Below are 16,883 nucleotides of genomic sequence, written 5' to 3'. Positions count from 1 at the left end.
ACACATCCCCCCCAGCTCCCACACATCCCCCCCAGCTCCCACACATCCCCCCCAGCTCCCACACATCCCCCCCAGCTCCCACACATCCCCCCCAGCTCCCACACATCCCCCCAGCTTCCACACATCCCCCCAGCTTCCACACATCCCCCCAGCCTCCCACACATCCCACCCCCAGCCTCACACTATGCACGTGTGCCTTATATGGAAGTAACTCCATCACAGGATACAACCCCACAACAAGCTGACTTGTGGGTACTTTATTGCTAGGTGATCAAGGGCATTATGTGATAAATGGTTGCATTATGCGCTGCTATTTCTGTCTCGCCCGTGATTTGAACCTGGAATTCCTGATTGTGAGTCGAGAACGAATCCGACTGTACTACCGGGACCCCGTACTGGGGTGGGGGTGGTGTTAGAGAGAGAGAATGAGAGAATGAATATGGATGGGTGGGTGTATGTATTAATTTTGCCCCGAGGGACGAGTGTATTGGGCAGCGCCACTCATCCTGTGAGTGGACACACCGCCATAGTGACAGTATTGGGCAGCGCCACTCATCCTGTGAGTGGACACACCGCCATAGTGACAGTATTGGGCAACGCCACTCATCCTGTCAGTGGACACACCGCCATAGTGACAGTATTGGGCAGCGCCACCCATCCTGTGAGTGGACACACCGCCATAGTGACAGTATTGGGCAGCGGCACTCATCCTGTGAGTGGACACACCGCCATAGTGACAGTATTGGGCAGCGCCACTCATCCTGTGAGTGGACACATCGCCATAGTGACAGTATTGGGCAGCGCCACTCATCCTGTGAGTGGACATACCGCTATAGCAGCATGTACAACACTCCCCAATAGGAAGAAAACCCGCTGGGTTGTTCATCCTGTCACTTGTACCCAGACACAGCTGGGACTTGCTTAACTGTCTCAAGTGAACAGCTCCTCAAACAAGAAGATTAACATTTGTCAACCCTTAAAATCTTACGTTATCTTGTGGGTGCAAAATGGGGGAATCTTTTTGAGAACAGTATCTATATTTGACAGTGTTTTCCTAACTCAAACAATGTGGGGTTTATTATTCTATAGATATTTCTAATGACTCTTAGATGTTCACATTCTCTCAGGTAGTGGTCAAGGCGGTGTCCGTCACTCTCATCACAGATTCTGCAACTCCGCTGCTCAACTGTTGTTTCCATCCCAAATCTCAGTGGGTATTTGTATACAAGACGAAGTTTCGCTATTACTGATTCTCGCCCGCGGCCACCTCCTCTTAGTCCCGTATGTTAGTGAATTTTATCCCAAAATAGTATTATTTGCTTTTAAACCATTGTTCAGTGGGATGACCATGATATCCTTGACTGTTCAAACTGTGAACTAACAGCACCATTGTATAAGCAAGTGTGGAAGGCTGAGGTAATCAAGGTGAGAGTGGCGCACCTTGTTGGTGAAGTGGTTCTTGGTATCGACCCGAGAGGCATTTATAGCCTTACTGCCCTCTCTTCCTGGTGTGGTATCCTGCATAAGGTACCATCTCGGCCCCGTGCTTGTGGCCCCCTCCACACGACCCACCTGGCTCAGTTAATGTAGCTGAACCCCTGTCATAGTGTGGCTGAACCCCCTGTCGGTGTGGCTGAACCCCTGTCATAGTGTGGCTGAACCCCTGTCATAGTGTGGCTGAACCCCTGTCATAGTGTGGCTGAACCCCTGTCATAGTGTGGCTGAACCCCTGTCGGTGTGGCTGAACCCCCTGTCGGTGTGGTTGAACCCCCTGTCATAGTGTGGTTGAACCCCCTGTCATAGTGTGGTTGAACCCCCTGTCATAGTGTGGTTGAACCCCCTGTCATAGTGTGGTTGAACCCCCTGTCATAGTGTGGTTGAACCCCCTGTCATAGTGTGGTTGAACCCCCTGTCGGTGTGGTTGAACCCCCTGTCATAGTGTGGCTGAACCCCCTGTCGGTGTGGCTGAACCCCTGTCATAGTGTGGCTGAACCCCCTGTCGGTGTGGGTGAACCCCTGTCATAGTGTGGCTGAACCCCTGTCATAGTGTGGCTGAACCCCTGTCATAGTGTGGCTGAACCCCTGTCATAGTGTGGCTGAACCCCTGTCATAGTGTGGCTGAGCCCCTGTCATAGTGTGGCTGAGCCCCTGTCATAGTGTGGCTGAGCCCCTGTCATAGTGTGGCTGAGCCCCTGTCATAGTGTGGCTGAGCCCCTGTTATAGTGTGGCTGAACCCCTGTCATAGTGTGGGTGAACCCCTGTCATAGTGTGGGTGAACCCCTGTCATAGTGTGGGTGAACCCCTGTCATAGTGTGGGTGAACCCCTGTCATAGTGTGGGTGAACCCCTGTCATAGTGTGGGTGAACCCCTCTTATAGCGCCATAAGGAATACAGTTCCCTGCATCAAGAGCCAGAAGTTGTCACGCTGGCAGTCTATACTTGGACAAGACCTCAACATTACAGTATACAACCTTGCCCTCCGCCCTCTCCGCCCGCCCGCCCGAGAGAGCAGGGATGGTAATGGTAATTTCCTTTCCTTACACTTATCTTTACGTAAGTGATAGTTATAAATCTTTAAACTACACCACTTTTTTGCATTTTACTGTATTATTATTTAACCAAAAGCACAAACATGAACAGAGTTACCCCCATTGCAAAGGTAACCCGTGGCGCAGTGGTTAGCGCCGCCGGCTCCCAACTGATTGTACCCGAGTACGATCCCGGGCGGGACATAAATGGTTGGGCACGTTTCTTTTCACCTAATGTGTTTGTTCACCTAACAGTAAATATGTTCCCAGGAGTTAGGCAACTGTTGTGGGATGAATCCTGGAGAGTGTCGAGAGGATCCTGCAGACCTGGCCGACGGGGACCTCGATAATGCTAACAGGCTTCCTGTCCCCAACAAGGTGAACCATTTTACGCCAGAGGGAAGTGGCGTAGTCTCTCGCTCTCTGTTATCCTCATAGATATTCTGTATATTTTGCTTTGTATGTGATGTAAGAGTGCTCAAGTGGTTCATGACAGTGCTGAGCGTGGACTGAGCCTCGCGGTTAGGTTTATTATTATTAACATCTTTATTGACAAAATTAATTACAATTTTGCCTAATCTGAGGATTTTGATAGTGTTATTAAAGTGAGGATAATGCTGGTATTCACTGTCACGCAGGACAGAGGGTCATACATAAGACAATAGGTCTAAACGCGGTCAGGTGGTGATGGTGCCAGTGTGTGGATGGTGGGACCCGGGCACCGCCGGGTCCCACCAGGATGGGGGATCTTGGGCACAAAGTTGGAGAGGGGGCGATAGAAAGACCGAAATGTATTTTTTTGTTATTTTCAGATGTGTGGATTGGGTTTCTAATTTCCAGTGACGTTGTTGTGACTAATGTGTGCGATAATACAGTGATTGACACCGCGCTGATGCTGCCTCGTGAATCCCGCAACAAACGTTTATTACGAGCGGCATGTAGGAGCCAACATGACAAGTGCCTTTAGCAATCTGAATAAGGTCCAGGACGGACCGAAACGTCGTCGTCTCCTCATCTTCTGGTGTTGGATTGATCATCATATATTCAGCCACGTTATTGCGACTCATCGTCTGCATCTGAATAAGGAGGCATTTAGGAGCCGGTGTACCACGTAAGTCAGACAAGTCTGACATTTGCAGCACCAGCCTGGAGCCATTACCTCGTTAAAGATAACCCAAGCTGACAAAAGTCCACAAGTATGTCACCAGATAAATAACAGAAGTCTGAGTTAAAATGAAAGACTAAATAAATATAATCAACATAAAAGGGAATCAGGGAAGACATGATCAATATAGTCCTGACAGGAACAGTCAGGACAGACTCATCATGGGTGGTGCATGAACAAGGGGATTGGTGGAAACTAAGTTCCCGAATGATCCACATGCACATTACAATTTTTTGTTTTTGAGTAAACAAATATAATACCCTTAAGAAAGTGGTGAAAGGTAGACTATAATATTTCAAATGAAGATAAAATATGAGCTCTGTATCCTCGGAAACTGGTAAACTAGTTGATTGAAGGTTTCAAGGCTGGTTCAAAGAGCCGAGGTTCAACCACCACAAGCACAATTAGACGAGTAGAGATTCATACTGACGAGTTAACCATTGACAGATACTGTCCCATTTTCTCTATCGTCGCACTTTGACCCGTTTTCACTCTATCGATCACAGGTAGAAAACGTTTTTAGTATAATTACGAGGCGAGGTTACTTCCAAGGTTTATACGGTAATGTAGGCTCCCTGGGCCTTACTTATTCACTAGGTGAAATACAAATAATTTATGCAGCAAGCAGAAATTTTGTTTATGGCAAGTAAAAACACAAGTAAAGGAAGCGTGTGAGGACGGCGGACCATCCTGGTGGAAGGTTTATATAGAACCTCTGGTGATTGAAAAGCCCCAGGAATATTCCTGCTTAGTTTTTGTCTACAGTTCTGACTCCTGTTTGCAGGCTAAGATCTCCCCCTCCCACGGCTCGGTACTCGCCTAGTTGTGCTTGCTGGGAGTTATTCTTCGGCTGTTTGGTCCCGCCTTTCAATTGTCGGTCAACTGGTGTACAGGTTTCTGAGCCTATTGGGCTCTACTGCACATTTAAAACTGTGTATGGAGTCAGTCTCCACCACATCACCGCCTAATGCAATCCATTTGTTCAACTACTCTGGCACTAAAACGTTCTTGCTAATGTCTCTGTGGCTCATTTGGATATTCAGTTTCCACCTGTGTCCCCTTGTGCGTGTACCACCCGTGTTAAATAATCCATCCTTGTCAACCCTGTCAATTACCCTGAGAATTTTGTATGTGGTAATTATATCTCCCTGAAATCTTCTCTCTTCCAGCGACGTGAGATGCAATTCACGCAGCCTTTCCTCGTAATTCATGCCTCTTAGTTCTGGGACTTGTCTAGTGGCATACCTCTGAACCTTCTCCAGCTTCGTCTTGCTTGACAAGGTATGGACGTCTTGCTTGACATGGAGGTATACTGGAGCCGCATACTCCAGGATTGGTCTGACATATGTGGTATAGTGTGCTCCGTCCCACGGCTCACTTTAAACATTTAATGTTCATGTCATTAGCAGTGTCCGGGGCGCAGTGGTAAGACACTCGCCCTGCGCTTCGCCAGCAATTTGGCCTAGGTTCATATCCTGGCCGGGGAGGATTGATTAGGCGCTAATCCTTAACTATAGCCTCTGTTCACCCAGCAGTGAATGGGTACCTGGCTGTTAAATGATTTGGCGGGTCGAATTCCAGTGAAAATTAGGATTAAGGATCTGCCCGAAACGCTATGCGTGCCTGGCGGCTTTACAAGAATGTACGAACTCTTGTATATATAAATAAAATTAAAAGTAAATAAAATAATAAATTATCCGGCCTTATGTGTTTCGAAGGTTCAACGTTTCATTACTTCCATGTTCTAGCGTTTCTAAAATTCGGCAGTTGTATGGTAGAGCAAGTGTTGCAGTCGTACTGTAGTGTTGCAGTCGTACTGTAGTGTTGCAGTCGTACTGTAGTGTTGCAGTCGTACTGTAGTGTTGCAGTCGTACTGTAGTGTTGCAGTCGTACTGTAGTGTTGCAGTCGTACTGTAGTGTTGCAGTCCTGCTGTAGTGTTGCAGTCCTGCTGTAGTGTTGCAGTCCTACTGTAGTGTTGCAGTCCTGCTGTAGTGTTGCAGTCCTGCTGTAGTGTTGCAGTCCTACTGTAGTGTTGCAGTCGTACTGTAGTGTTGCAGTCGTACTGTAGTGTTGCAGTCGTACTGTAGTGTTGCAGTCGTACTGTAGTGTTGCAGTCGTACTGTAGTGTTGCAGTCGTACTGTAGTGTTGCAGTCGTACTGTAGTGTTGCAGTCGTACTGTAGTGTTGCAGTCGTACTGTAGTGTTGCAGTCGTACTGTAGTGTTGCAGTCCTACTGTAGTGTTGCAGTCGTACTGTAGTGTTGCAGTCCTACTGTAGTGTTGCAGTCGTACTGTAGTGTTGCAGTCGTACTGTAGTGTTGCAGTCCTGCTGTAGTGTTGCAGTCCTGCTGTAGTGTTGCAGTCCTACTGTAGTGTTGCAGTCCTGCTGTAGTGTTGCAGTCCTACTGTAGTGTTGCAGTCCTGCTGTAGTGTTGCAGTCCTGCTGTAGTGTTGCAGTCCTACTGTAGTGTTGCAGTCCTACTGTAGTGTTGCAGTCCTACTGTGTACTAAACATTGTGTTGCAGTGTTCCATGTTCCTCTCCCTCCATGGTAGGGTTGGTTTCCTCTGTTTCAACTGTTTTTCTCGATTCGTTTTGCTTATCTTATCTGCCTCTGGTCTCCCATGACTGTCTAAGAGGCGCTGTCTGGCTCTCCTTGTTTCCTTGTAATTCTCCATAGGTCTCTTGGCTCTTTCTGGTTATCTCTGGCTCCTCGTCGGCGCTATGTCTTTGTTTTGTTATAGGGTTCCTTGTCTATGCGCGTTTATCTTTAGTTGTTAGTCTCTGTAACCACACCTGGTGCTTCCTGGCTCCCTTGACGCTTGCTGATACTCGCTATCTCTCTAGTTACCTCCGGGACTCCCTTGACCTATTTGGTTCTTACTTGGTCTCTGTCCTTTGTTCTCTATGGTTCTCAATGTATATGCTGTGTGTCTCTCTCTCTCTCTGTCTATTGCTGTCCTTTAACGTTGAAGCGTTAATCTTTTAATTGTTTTGCTCTGTATGGCTCTTTATACGGCAAGTTTTGGCTGTGTTTTACCTCTGCCAGGTTCTCGCTTGTTCTTGTTAAACTTCTTGCTTTTTATTTTAACTTTTGTTTCTTTAGAATTCTTTGCCGTAAATAACCTTATAATTGTGAACAGAGGTGTCTTCCATAACTTTTTTTTAATGCCTTTCAATTTTTGACCAACCCTACAGGGTACTGAGAATTTTTGACCATGCGTACAGGGTACTGGGAATTTTTGACCACGCGTACAGGGTACTGGGAATTTTTGTAATTATTTGCAATCTGATGTTCCTTCAGCAAGACATTCACAAATTAGGAATAATAACGGGGGACCCAAGTTCATCTGTCTAGGCTGACGCCCCCCCCCCTCTCTGACTTGTGACCCGTCTCTTTACTGCTCGACACGTACCCCCTCACCCAGTACCGGGGTTACCAGTACCTTCTCTCTCCGTTTTGTACACCAGCATTCACAAACAACATTATTGTGATTATATCTCCCTATAAATCCTTGTTGCGTTTCCATTACAAAGCTTATTTCTCCGTGGGAAGGGGGGGGGGGTGATGCTGGTAATGGTGATACTTACCTATCTATAAGTTACCTATTAGTAATTACGGGAAGGAAGGTCTATGCCTCGCCTACTGTCTTGTTGTGGTAGTGGTGGTAGCGGTGGTGGTAGTGATGGTGGTCTGACCTTTTGCTCACCAAGATAATGATCCCACCTCAGGCCACCTCCCTCCTCGACTGGCGTCATCACCTCCCCCCCTCTAAACCCCCCATTCCCCACCCCCCATCACCACAACCTGACCTCCCACAACTTACCCCACCTTCTCTACCCTCCTCGGTGAGTAGGTAACACCCAGAAGCGTCAACAACTGTCCCCGAGTGCAAGAGGGAGAGCAACACAAGGAGAGCCAGCTAGTGCCCACAGCAGCACGAGGAGAGCCAGCTAGTGCCCACAGCAACACAAGGAGAGCCAGCTAGTGCCCACAGCAGCACGAGGAGAGCCAGCTAGTGCCCACAGCAGCACAAGGAGAGCCAGCTAGTGCCCACAACAACACAAGGAGAGCCAGCTAGTGCCCACAGCAGCACGAGGAGAGCCAGCTAGTGCCCACAGCAGCACGAGGAGAGCCAGCTAGTGCCCACAGCAGCACGAGGAGAGCCAGCTAGTGCCCACAGCAACACGAGAGCCCTGCAGTGCTCGGCTTGGGTCACTGTTAATCTGGTAACAGTCTTGAGACGATAAGGGTGAAGGTGTGATGATTTTAGCATGACATAGGCAAAAATTAAACTAAGGAAATTTTAGAGAGGGGGAGGCGAGTTATTATTATTTTTTTTGTTAAGTTTTACCCCGAGGGGCGAGTTTACTGGGCAGCGCCACTCATCCTGTGAGTGGACACACCGTCATAGTGACAGTATTGGGCAGCGCCACTCATCCTGTGAGTGGACACACCGCCATAGTGACAGTATTGGGCAGCGCCACTCATCCTGTAAGTGGACACACCGCTATAGTGACAGTATTGGGCAGCGCCACTCATCCTGTGAGTGGACACACCGCCATAGTGACAGTATTGGGCAGCGCCACTCATCCTGTAAGTGGACACACCGCTATAGTGACAGTATTGGGCAGCGCCACTCATCCTGTAAGTGGACACACCGCCGTAGTGACAGTATTGGGCAGCGCCACTCATCCTGTAAGTGGACACACCGCCATAGTGACAGTATTGGGCAGCGCCACTCATCCTGTGAGTGGACACACCGCCATAGTGACAGTATTGGGCAGCGCCACTCATCCTGTGAGTGGACACACCGCCATAGTGACAGTATTGGGCAGCGCCACTCATCCTGTGAGTGGACACACCGCCATAGTGACAGTATTGGGCAGCGCCACTCATCCTGTGAGTGGACAAACCGCCATAGTGACAGTATTGGGCAGCGCCACTCATCCTGTGAGTGGACACACCGCCATAGTGACAGTATTGGGCAGCGCCACTCATCCTGTGAGTGGACACCGCCATAGTGACAGTATTGGGCAGCGCCACTCATCCTGTGAGTGGACACACCGCCATAGTGACAGTATTGGGCAGCGCCACTCATCCTGTGAGTGGACACACCGCCATAGCAGCATGTACAACACTCTCCAATAGGCATAAAACCCGCTGGGTTGTTCATCCTGTCACCTGTACCCAGACACAGCTGGCCACAGAAGCAAGGTGAGCGAGAGCTGGGATTCTAATATTAAATTTTTTTTAAATCACAGGATAATCGAATGGGCAACTAAGGACGCCATCGGAGGGATGAAACATACAGAGTGAAACTAGTGGACGCAGCAGATAAATATTTTTTGTATCACTATAGGGAAGACGCTATGAAGAAAAGAAAATAACTCTACAGCAAAACTAGACGTGTATTTACTTTTCTTCACAAGTCTTGTGTATAAGATGTGACACGTGACAAGCCGAGATGACCGGGAAGACGCTGAATTGGGTAAGGGAGTACCGGACTGACAGAAACCCAAGGACCGTAGTCAGAGGAGTGCGGAACGGGAGAGATGTGATAAACAGTGTCCTGAGATGCTGTGTAGCTATACAGGTTTAACACTTGATTTTCATAATTACCTAATGTGGAATGTTTAATCCAAGTAGGAATGTAGAGTGCACGAGGAAGACTGACAAACTCCAGGAGTGGGCAGACAACTGACTGTTGGTCACCCACACGTGCAAGGTATTGGGGATGGGCGAGGGTTATAGGAGCCTCGAGGACTCTGCCTATAAATGTCAGCAACGACTGGAATCGAACGGAGAAAGACTTCAAAGTGGATATATTTTCGGCACTAACATCAGACACACACTAATGGGATAACATCGGCAGTATATAGGAAGCTGGTAAACATTACATCAGAATATAAAAACCAAAAGACTCAAGACAATCTACGCAACCTATGCGAGACCAATACTACAATATGCAGCACTGGAATGGAATGTTAACTTCATTAAACACAAAACTACACTAGGAAAAGTGCAGAGGTTTGCAACAAAACTGGTTTCTGAATTAAAAGAACTAATCAATGAGTACTTGTTAAGGAAACTCTTACTGCCTCCAAATGGAGAGAAGAAACAGACGAGATATAATCATTGCATACGAAATATCAAAGGAAATGACAAAGAACGGCCTCTTTAAAAGTGAGAGAAAATAGGACACGAGAACATAGGTGGAAGTTGAAAACGGGAACGATTAAAAAAATAAAGCATACTCCGTACGGGTAGTGGGCAAGTGGACTGCTCTTGAAAAGTCGTGGAAGCCAATTATTCTTAAAACTTCAAAAGCAGATACGACACAAAAGAGATTGAAAAACAGCACAAGGTACAAAAGATTAAGAGAGCGAGTATAGAGAACTTGACGTGTCCTCCACCCGGGGTCTAATGACGCCGCCGCCACCCAAGCCCCACTCAGTTTTTTTTTATACATCTATAAGCAAATGAGAACATCTAGAAAATTTAGTATTTTATTTACGTATAAAATCATCAAAAGGCGGGACGAGGAGCTGGCGCTCGACACTGCCCCGGCACGTGAAGGGGAGCGCTGATAACGTGGCAGCACTAATACCACTCACTATGTAAGGTATTCTTGAGTAAATCTGAACACGCAAGACCAACCCAAGGAGAGCCAAGGTCGGCCACTAGTCGTGCACGCTCGCGTACACTCCCTCGCACACTCGCGTGCACTCCCTCGCTCGCTGACGGATGCTAGCATTCGCTCGCTGACGGATGCTAGCATTCACTCGCTGACGGATGCTAGCATTCACTCGCTGACGGATGCTAGCATTCACTCGCTGACGGATGCTAGCATTCACTCGCTGACGGATGCTAGCATTCACTCGCTCACGGATGCTAGCATTCACTCGCTCACGGATGCTAGCATTCACTCGCACGCACGCAAAGCAGCCTTGGTTTGTTTTTTAGCTTAACGCCTATCAATTTGTAAAAGATTATTAAGGCGACAAACACACCAGGTTACTGACCACAACCAGCAAGTATAGTTTACTGCTGGACATAGTGCAGGAGTGAAGTGTACACAGTGTATACATCCCAGTGTTCCGTCCCTGATGCACTTCACTCGTCGCACACAGGTATGTCAATGACGAGTTAATCTATACAATAAGAAAGAATGTCTGTCAAAAATTAGAGGCCAGACGCCTGGGGCTTAGCCGGCCTCGCCTAAATTGGCAGGTGGGAATGGTCTGGGGTCTGGGACGGACATAGGCTGGTTGGTGTCACTCGTGTCACGGAATTAAAAAAGGAACAGCGTGCCAGTGTCACATTCTGACTCCCACGACCACTTTTGGCACTGCTCGCCGGTTACACTTATTGATATTTTGAAAACTAAAATTTGAAAACAATTTTTGTAATAGATACATACACCATTATTCACTGATCTTGGGAAAATTAACATTTTCGTATCCTTACTTTGGTGGTAATAACAAATAATCCTCGCACACCTTGCAAGACTTTCTCAAGCCCCGCCTCTTTTTCAAAGCAAATGGATAACTATTCCATTTTTCAAATATTTCATACCGCTAAGCTCCTCCCACCCACGTGGTGACGGTAGACAATTTAATTATTTTTTATAGAAAAAAAGAAAGGAAGGGGGGGGGGGGAGTGAACAAGCATGCAGACCTAGGCAGCGCCGGGTATTCCCCCCCTAAACTCTTTATGTGCACGCACGCACGCACACGCTGGAACACACCGTATATAAACTACACTACACACCAGCACTCATACAAGCTCACGGTGACCATTCGTACATATCGACTCGCTGCACAAGGTATGAACATTAAACCAACAACGCCTCACATAACTGGACAATGTAAGATAACCTTCATAATCTTAAAGTGTCATTATATAAACATTATAAGACTAACTTTGGATGTAAGGGTGAGTTATTATGATTAAAATATGAATACAACAAAAATAAACAAAAACGCAATGCAATATTAATTTGTTCAAAAGTGGAGGGCAGCCCAGCCAACACGGGAGTAAGAATGCATTATAAGTTTAGTTGGGTCTTACCTGTAGTTATGGTACCATTAACATTCCTGGTTCAATACCTGGTAGAGTGAAGAGTGCGTTCCCGCATGCGTGTTCCAGAGAGATACAGGAGCCTCTTAGTGTGTTGAATGAGTGCGTGGTACAGAACAGTCTTTACCAGGACACAATGTAAGGGTACAGTAACACCACATGTATATTAGTGCTAGAGACGCATTCATGATTGGAATACACCGAGTTAGGTAACATGCAAACAAGTCATACACATTATGAATAACATACTATACACGAACTTAGATTACAGGCAAAGACGACCCATCATGAATGACATACAGAATATTAGATTACAGGCAAACAAGTCATACACATCATGAATAAAGTACAGAAAATTAGGTTAGAGGCAAGTTACACTGTTTTTACACTGACATGTCACAACAACATGAAGAGCTGGAACACTGAGTGTGTACACACGTTGGACGCTGCTCTTCACCACACTCTCCTCACAACCATTCACTGTGACAACCGCCAGTAATCAAAGCAAATGGAAAAGTGTTTAGCGAGCACTGTCTTTAAATTAGTCTCTTTCAAGATGCCAAGTGAAGATTTAGCAGTTTGTAAAAAAAAAGTTAATGGTCATTGCTACGGATAATTCAATATATTTTGAGTTAAGACGCACTTGTTGCTGTTCTGAAAGGAGGGGGGGGGGGCAGGTTTCGATGCCCTGAGATGAGCTATGTGCCAGAGTAGTGGCTGACAACGCTACAGATCGTCCAGACATTTTTGTCATTACTGCCGCTGCTAACAACCATTTGGCAGTGTACAAAAAAACAAATTTATCATTTAATACCACTACAAGTTAAATGAACTACGTTCTCAATATGAACTATTGGTTTCTACTTCTAAATGAACTACAACAACAAGAGGCAGTCATAAATGCCACCTGTTGTTACTACAGTTTTGGTACTTGCCTCGCTGGGGTCAAAATGTATCTTCTGCTGGCGTTTGTTACGTAGAGCAACTGCTACAGCAGCCATAGCAGGGGCGTGGGTCGGGGCGGCGTCACCAGCCTTCTACCATCACCCTCTGCCTCGCCTCCACCAGAACAACACTCCTCTCCCACTTACAAATGACCTCCTTTATATACTAGTGATTTTGAGTCGAGTCGGAGAGTAGTTAAGTGTGGCTGTGGCCATTTCCTGACCAAACACAAATATCTTTGATTCACTCATCATAACACTGTTTTCTTTTTCCCTTCACAGCATTTATCTATCACGTAGTTTTAAACTCTTGTCAGCTTACCAAAGTCACTCGGGAAATAACTTTAAAAGGTTATAATTTCTTAGTAAACAATGATCGTAGCTTCAGTACACCACGTGAGCGTTCATGTTAAAAATTAGTAAACATCTGAAACATTGATCAAAAATTATGTTCTTGTTTTCTTATATATATAAAATATAAAAAGTGGCGTCCACAGTGACGCCCATATGTGGTTTTGGGAAGAGTTGGTGTATGATGTATAATGCAGTATTATTGGCCATTTATACAATATTCTGACTACGGTTACAGTGAACGTTAATTAACATGATGATAATTATCGTCTTACTATTACTTTGTAAGGTTATTCATGTGTTAATTCGTTATGTTACTGCACATGAAGAGTGACTATTACTATATTAAAAAAAGTGCAACACAATATTTCCAGTTGGGCGGCCATGTTTGGTTACACCATTAATCACCCAACAGATATTCATTTCCTTGCTACTTATATAGCCACAACAAGCAAAATTAGAACAATTGCAATTTGAAAGTTCTTACGTTTACGTTCGCTTGAATAAATTAAAAGACCAGTTTTGTGTCGAATATCAAAGTGAACCAACGCTTTGAGCAAGAATGCAGGTCAGTGGCAACCACAATATTAACTATATTGCTTCAAATACATATGAACACAGTTTAATGGCTTTGGACACAGTTCTCAATGCAATTATAGACTGTCGACTCCTGCTGTCAAAATAATGTCTTGTGGGGAGGGGGGTTTAGTAAGTCCTGGTGTGAATGTTGGGGAGAGTAGTACTAGTGTGGGGTAGTAAGTCCTGGTGTGAATGTTGGGGAGAGTAGTGGTAGTGTTGTGGTAGTAAGTCCTGGTGTGAGTGTTGGGGAGAGTAGTGGTAGTGTGGATGAAAACAAGTAGTGTGGGGGAGCGTCCCCACAGGCGAGCAGCGTAACAAGACAGGACGGGTAAGCAGGACGTGGCCACTGGGACAGACAGGACGGTAGTGTGGAGCTGAGCGAGAAGTTGTGGACTACTGTGGTGGTGCCCATGACCACTGCCATGAGTGCGGGGGGGGGGGGGGGGAGAGGGGAGGGGGTGCCAAGCTGGTGTGGTAGAGTGCGTGAAGCGCCACACCTGTCCCCCCCAGAGTGCCTAGAGGGGGGCGGGGGGATTGGGTGTGGCAACGTCCACTTCCTACCTCCTGGTCAAAGGTCAGGTGACGGTTGGTCATGGCTGCCTGGCGGGATGGTGGGTGTCCCGCCGTCCTCAGGTGGGGCAAGAGGCGCTCCTGGATGTGGGCCCAGGTGTCGCGCCCCGTCAGGAGCCCCAACACCCCGCTCAGGAGGCCCCTGTGTCGCTTTGGAAACTCTGTCATCCCCTCCTGGAAAGGGGCGGCGGCGGCGTGTCCCACCGGGGGGGAGTGGACCACCCCTCCCTGCTGGAAGGGGGGACCGGGCCACCAGGAGGGGCCGGGCAGGGGTCCTTCTGCTACCTCCGTCAGGCTCTTGGTTTTCTGGAGGTCGTATGATGGCGGTATCTGTCCTGGCATGATGGCCACTTCTGGGGCGGCGTCGATGGCGTAGGCGCTGCCCTTGACCGGGGCGCTCTGGCTGGAGGAAACAGAGCTCTTCCGCTGCTGATGGCGCTGCGCGAAGCTCGTGTAGTTCTCCGGGTGTCGCTGCTGGTGATGGCTCCCAGGGCCCGCCACCGACGTCCGACGGACGCGTCGCCGACGATCCCGAATGGCGAGCGCGCCGTGACCGACGCCGTAGCGACCCATGTTGCCCTTCGCTCACAACCTTGCGTGTGCCGCCGCCTCACCTCACGCTCTCATCCCTTCGGGGACAGGTCCTCCGCCAAAGGCACGCTTAGTCTTCACGCTCCTGTCGTAAGCCACTCAACACCACACATTACGCGTCGGAGTTTACACTCCGACGCGTCGCCCGCAGCGACACTCGGGTGTGGCAACAGATGCCGGCGGGCGAGCCACACCCCCAGGCTTAAACATACCATGCGAATAATATGAATTTCTTTCCAGGTAAGCGCGACGGCCTGGGGGTAGTGTGACGCTAATCACCCTTAAGCGCTCATGACGGCAGCGCTGGAATTATTAGTGGCAGCTAAAAGTAAGTGATCCACATCTAGTTATATAAGGTTCTCCACTTTCTTTATCAGAGAAAATGTTGCAGGCCAGAGCGCCCCCCCCCCGAACCTGAAGGTGTGTGACAACAGCACATCTTCCCCTCCCGCTATTGGCTGCTCCCCCTCACTACGCCCCCCCTCTCTGCGCCCCCCCTCTGCGCGCCCCCCCTTCACAACGCCCCCCCCCCCTTCACAACGCCCCCCCCCTTCACAACGTCCCCCCCTCACTGCGTGCTTCTTCCCAACCACTTAGCCTGAGAAAGATTCACCGCCGCAATTAAAAGCTTCGCTGACGTTATTAGGACGCCATATTGGATTGAGAAACGTACTGCTCCCGAGAGCTGAAGAGTAATGCCTTTATGCATTATAGGCCTCTCCAAGACGCCTTAATTGACATACACGTGCTTTATTGTCTATGAATATAATTACTTCAAATATTATTTAAGTAGAGTTAAATGAGGCCGTTATGAACTCATGAGGGACGATACATTTTGTCTTTTAATTCAAAAATTATAAAGGCCAGAGCAAATCTGACGATTAGGTATATATATATATATATATATATATATATATATATATATATATATATATATATATATATATATATATATATATATATATATATATATATATAATATATATTATTAAATATGACCGAAAAAGTAAGATTAATAATTCTAACACGAATTTTCTCAATCTTTCGTACATTTCTTTTCACTGTTGGAGGTAAATAAAAAATCAATTCTCCAAAATTCATTTTTATTTCTAGTCTGACGCGACACGAGCGCGTTTCGTAAAACTTATTACATTTTCAAAGACTTTAGAATTAATGCACAACTATATTCTACCCACCTCAAGACTCCGCTCCAATATAGAAGCATCAAGAAATATGGACCAATAGGCTTTCTACAAACTTCTATTCAATACCCATTGTTTCGTGTTCTGTCTTGTGTTGATGAAATTAATACCCTATTAATGCCACCTCTTGTTCTGTCTTGTGTTGATGAAATTATTACCCTATTAATGCCACCTCACCCCATCCACCTCACTAAAATGTAGATATAAAATCGGAGATGCGTAAGTTCTATTCAGTTGTGTATTTGTAAACTAAAGTCTTTGAAAATGTAGTAAGTTTTACGAAACGCGCTCGTGTCGCGTCAGACTAGAAATAAAAATGAATTTTGGAGAATTGATTTTTGATTTACCTCCAACAGTGAAAAGAAATGTACGAAAGATTGAGAAAATTCGTGTTAGAATTATTAATCTTACTTTTTCGGTCATATTTAATAATATATGTCTACAGGAAAGACTGCTACCAAAATATACTAATATATATATATATATATATATATATATATATATATATATATATATATATATATATATATATATATATATATATATATATATATATATATATATATATATATATATATATATATATAATAATTTTTTATTTTTTTTTCATGTTTCATTGAATATGACTGCATATTCTGTATTGACTATTTTCTTGTTTATGGCTTCTATCCCTCTGACTAGTGCTCATGCATCTTGGTTGAATTGGAAGAGGATTTCTCCGAATATCATCTAATTGGAAGAAAAATCCTCTTCCAACTAAACCAAGATGCAACTTTGACAAAAATGCAAATTTTTCAATATACTGGGCTTAATATTCTAATTAGAAGAGAAAGAAAAGATATTTGGAAAATGAATTCCAGAGTAGTCAGTC

The 16,883-nt window shown here is 46.2% G+C and overlaps 2 protein-coding genes across 5 annotated transcripts in view; one reads left to right on the top strand and one right to left on the bottom strand.

The window, feature by feature from the left end:
* The window catches only part of LOC123757478 (uncharacterized), a 36,988-nt gene extending 21,957 nt beyond the window's left edge, over nucleotides 1-15,031 (bottom strand). For both annotated transcript variants that reach the window (XM_045741141.2, XM_045741142.2), the window contains exon 1: nucleotides 14,211-15,031. In XM_045741141.2, coding sequence (XP_045597097.1) covers nucleotides 14,211-14,792 — 582 coding nt within the window. In that variant the 5' untranslated portion in view covers nucleotides 14,793-15,031. The remainder of the gene's footprint in view (nucleotides 1-14,210) is intronic.
* The window catches only part of LOC123752625 (protein O-linked-mannose beta-1,2-N-acetylglucosaminyltransferase 1), a 140,671-nt gene that overhangs the window by 5,679 nt on the left and 118,109 nt on the right, over nucleotides 1-16,883 (top strand). Inside the window, exon 3 of one of the 3 annotated variants that reach the window (XM_069327000.1) lies at nucleotides 15,051-15,138. The exons of the other annotated variants lie outside the window; for them this stretch is intronic. The gene's annotated coding sequence lies outside the window, so the exon portion shown is untranslated. The remainder of the gene's footprint in view (nucleotides 1-15,050; nucleotides 15,139-16,883) is intronic. 3 annotated transcript variants of the gene reach the window in all.

The sequence above is a fragment of the Procambarus clarkii genome, chromosome 19 (genome assembly GCF_040958095.1).
Source record: "Procambarus clarkii isolate CNS0578487 chromosome 19, FALCON_Pclarkii_2.0, whole genome shotgun sequence".
NCBI lineage: Eukaryota > Metazoa > Arthropoda > Malacostraca > Decapoda > Cambaridae > Procambarus > Procambarus clarkii.
Note: the sequence above shows the minus strand (reverse complement) of the source record. Positions and strands in the feature narration are given on the sequence as shown.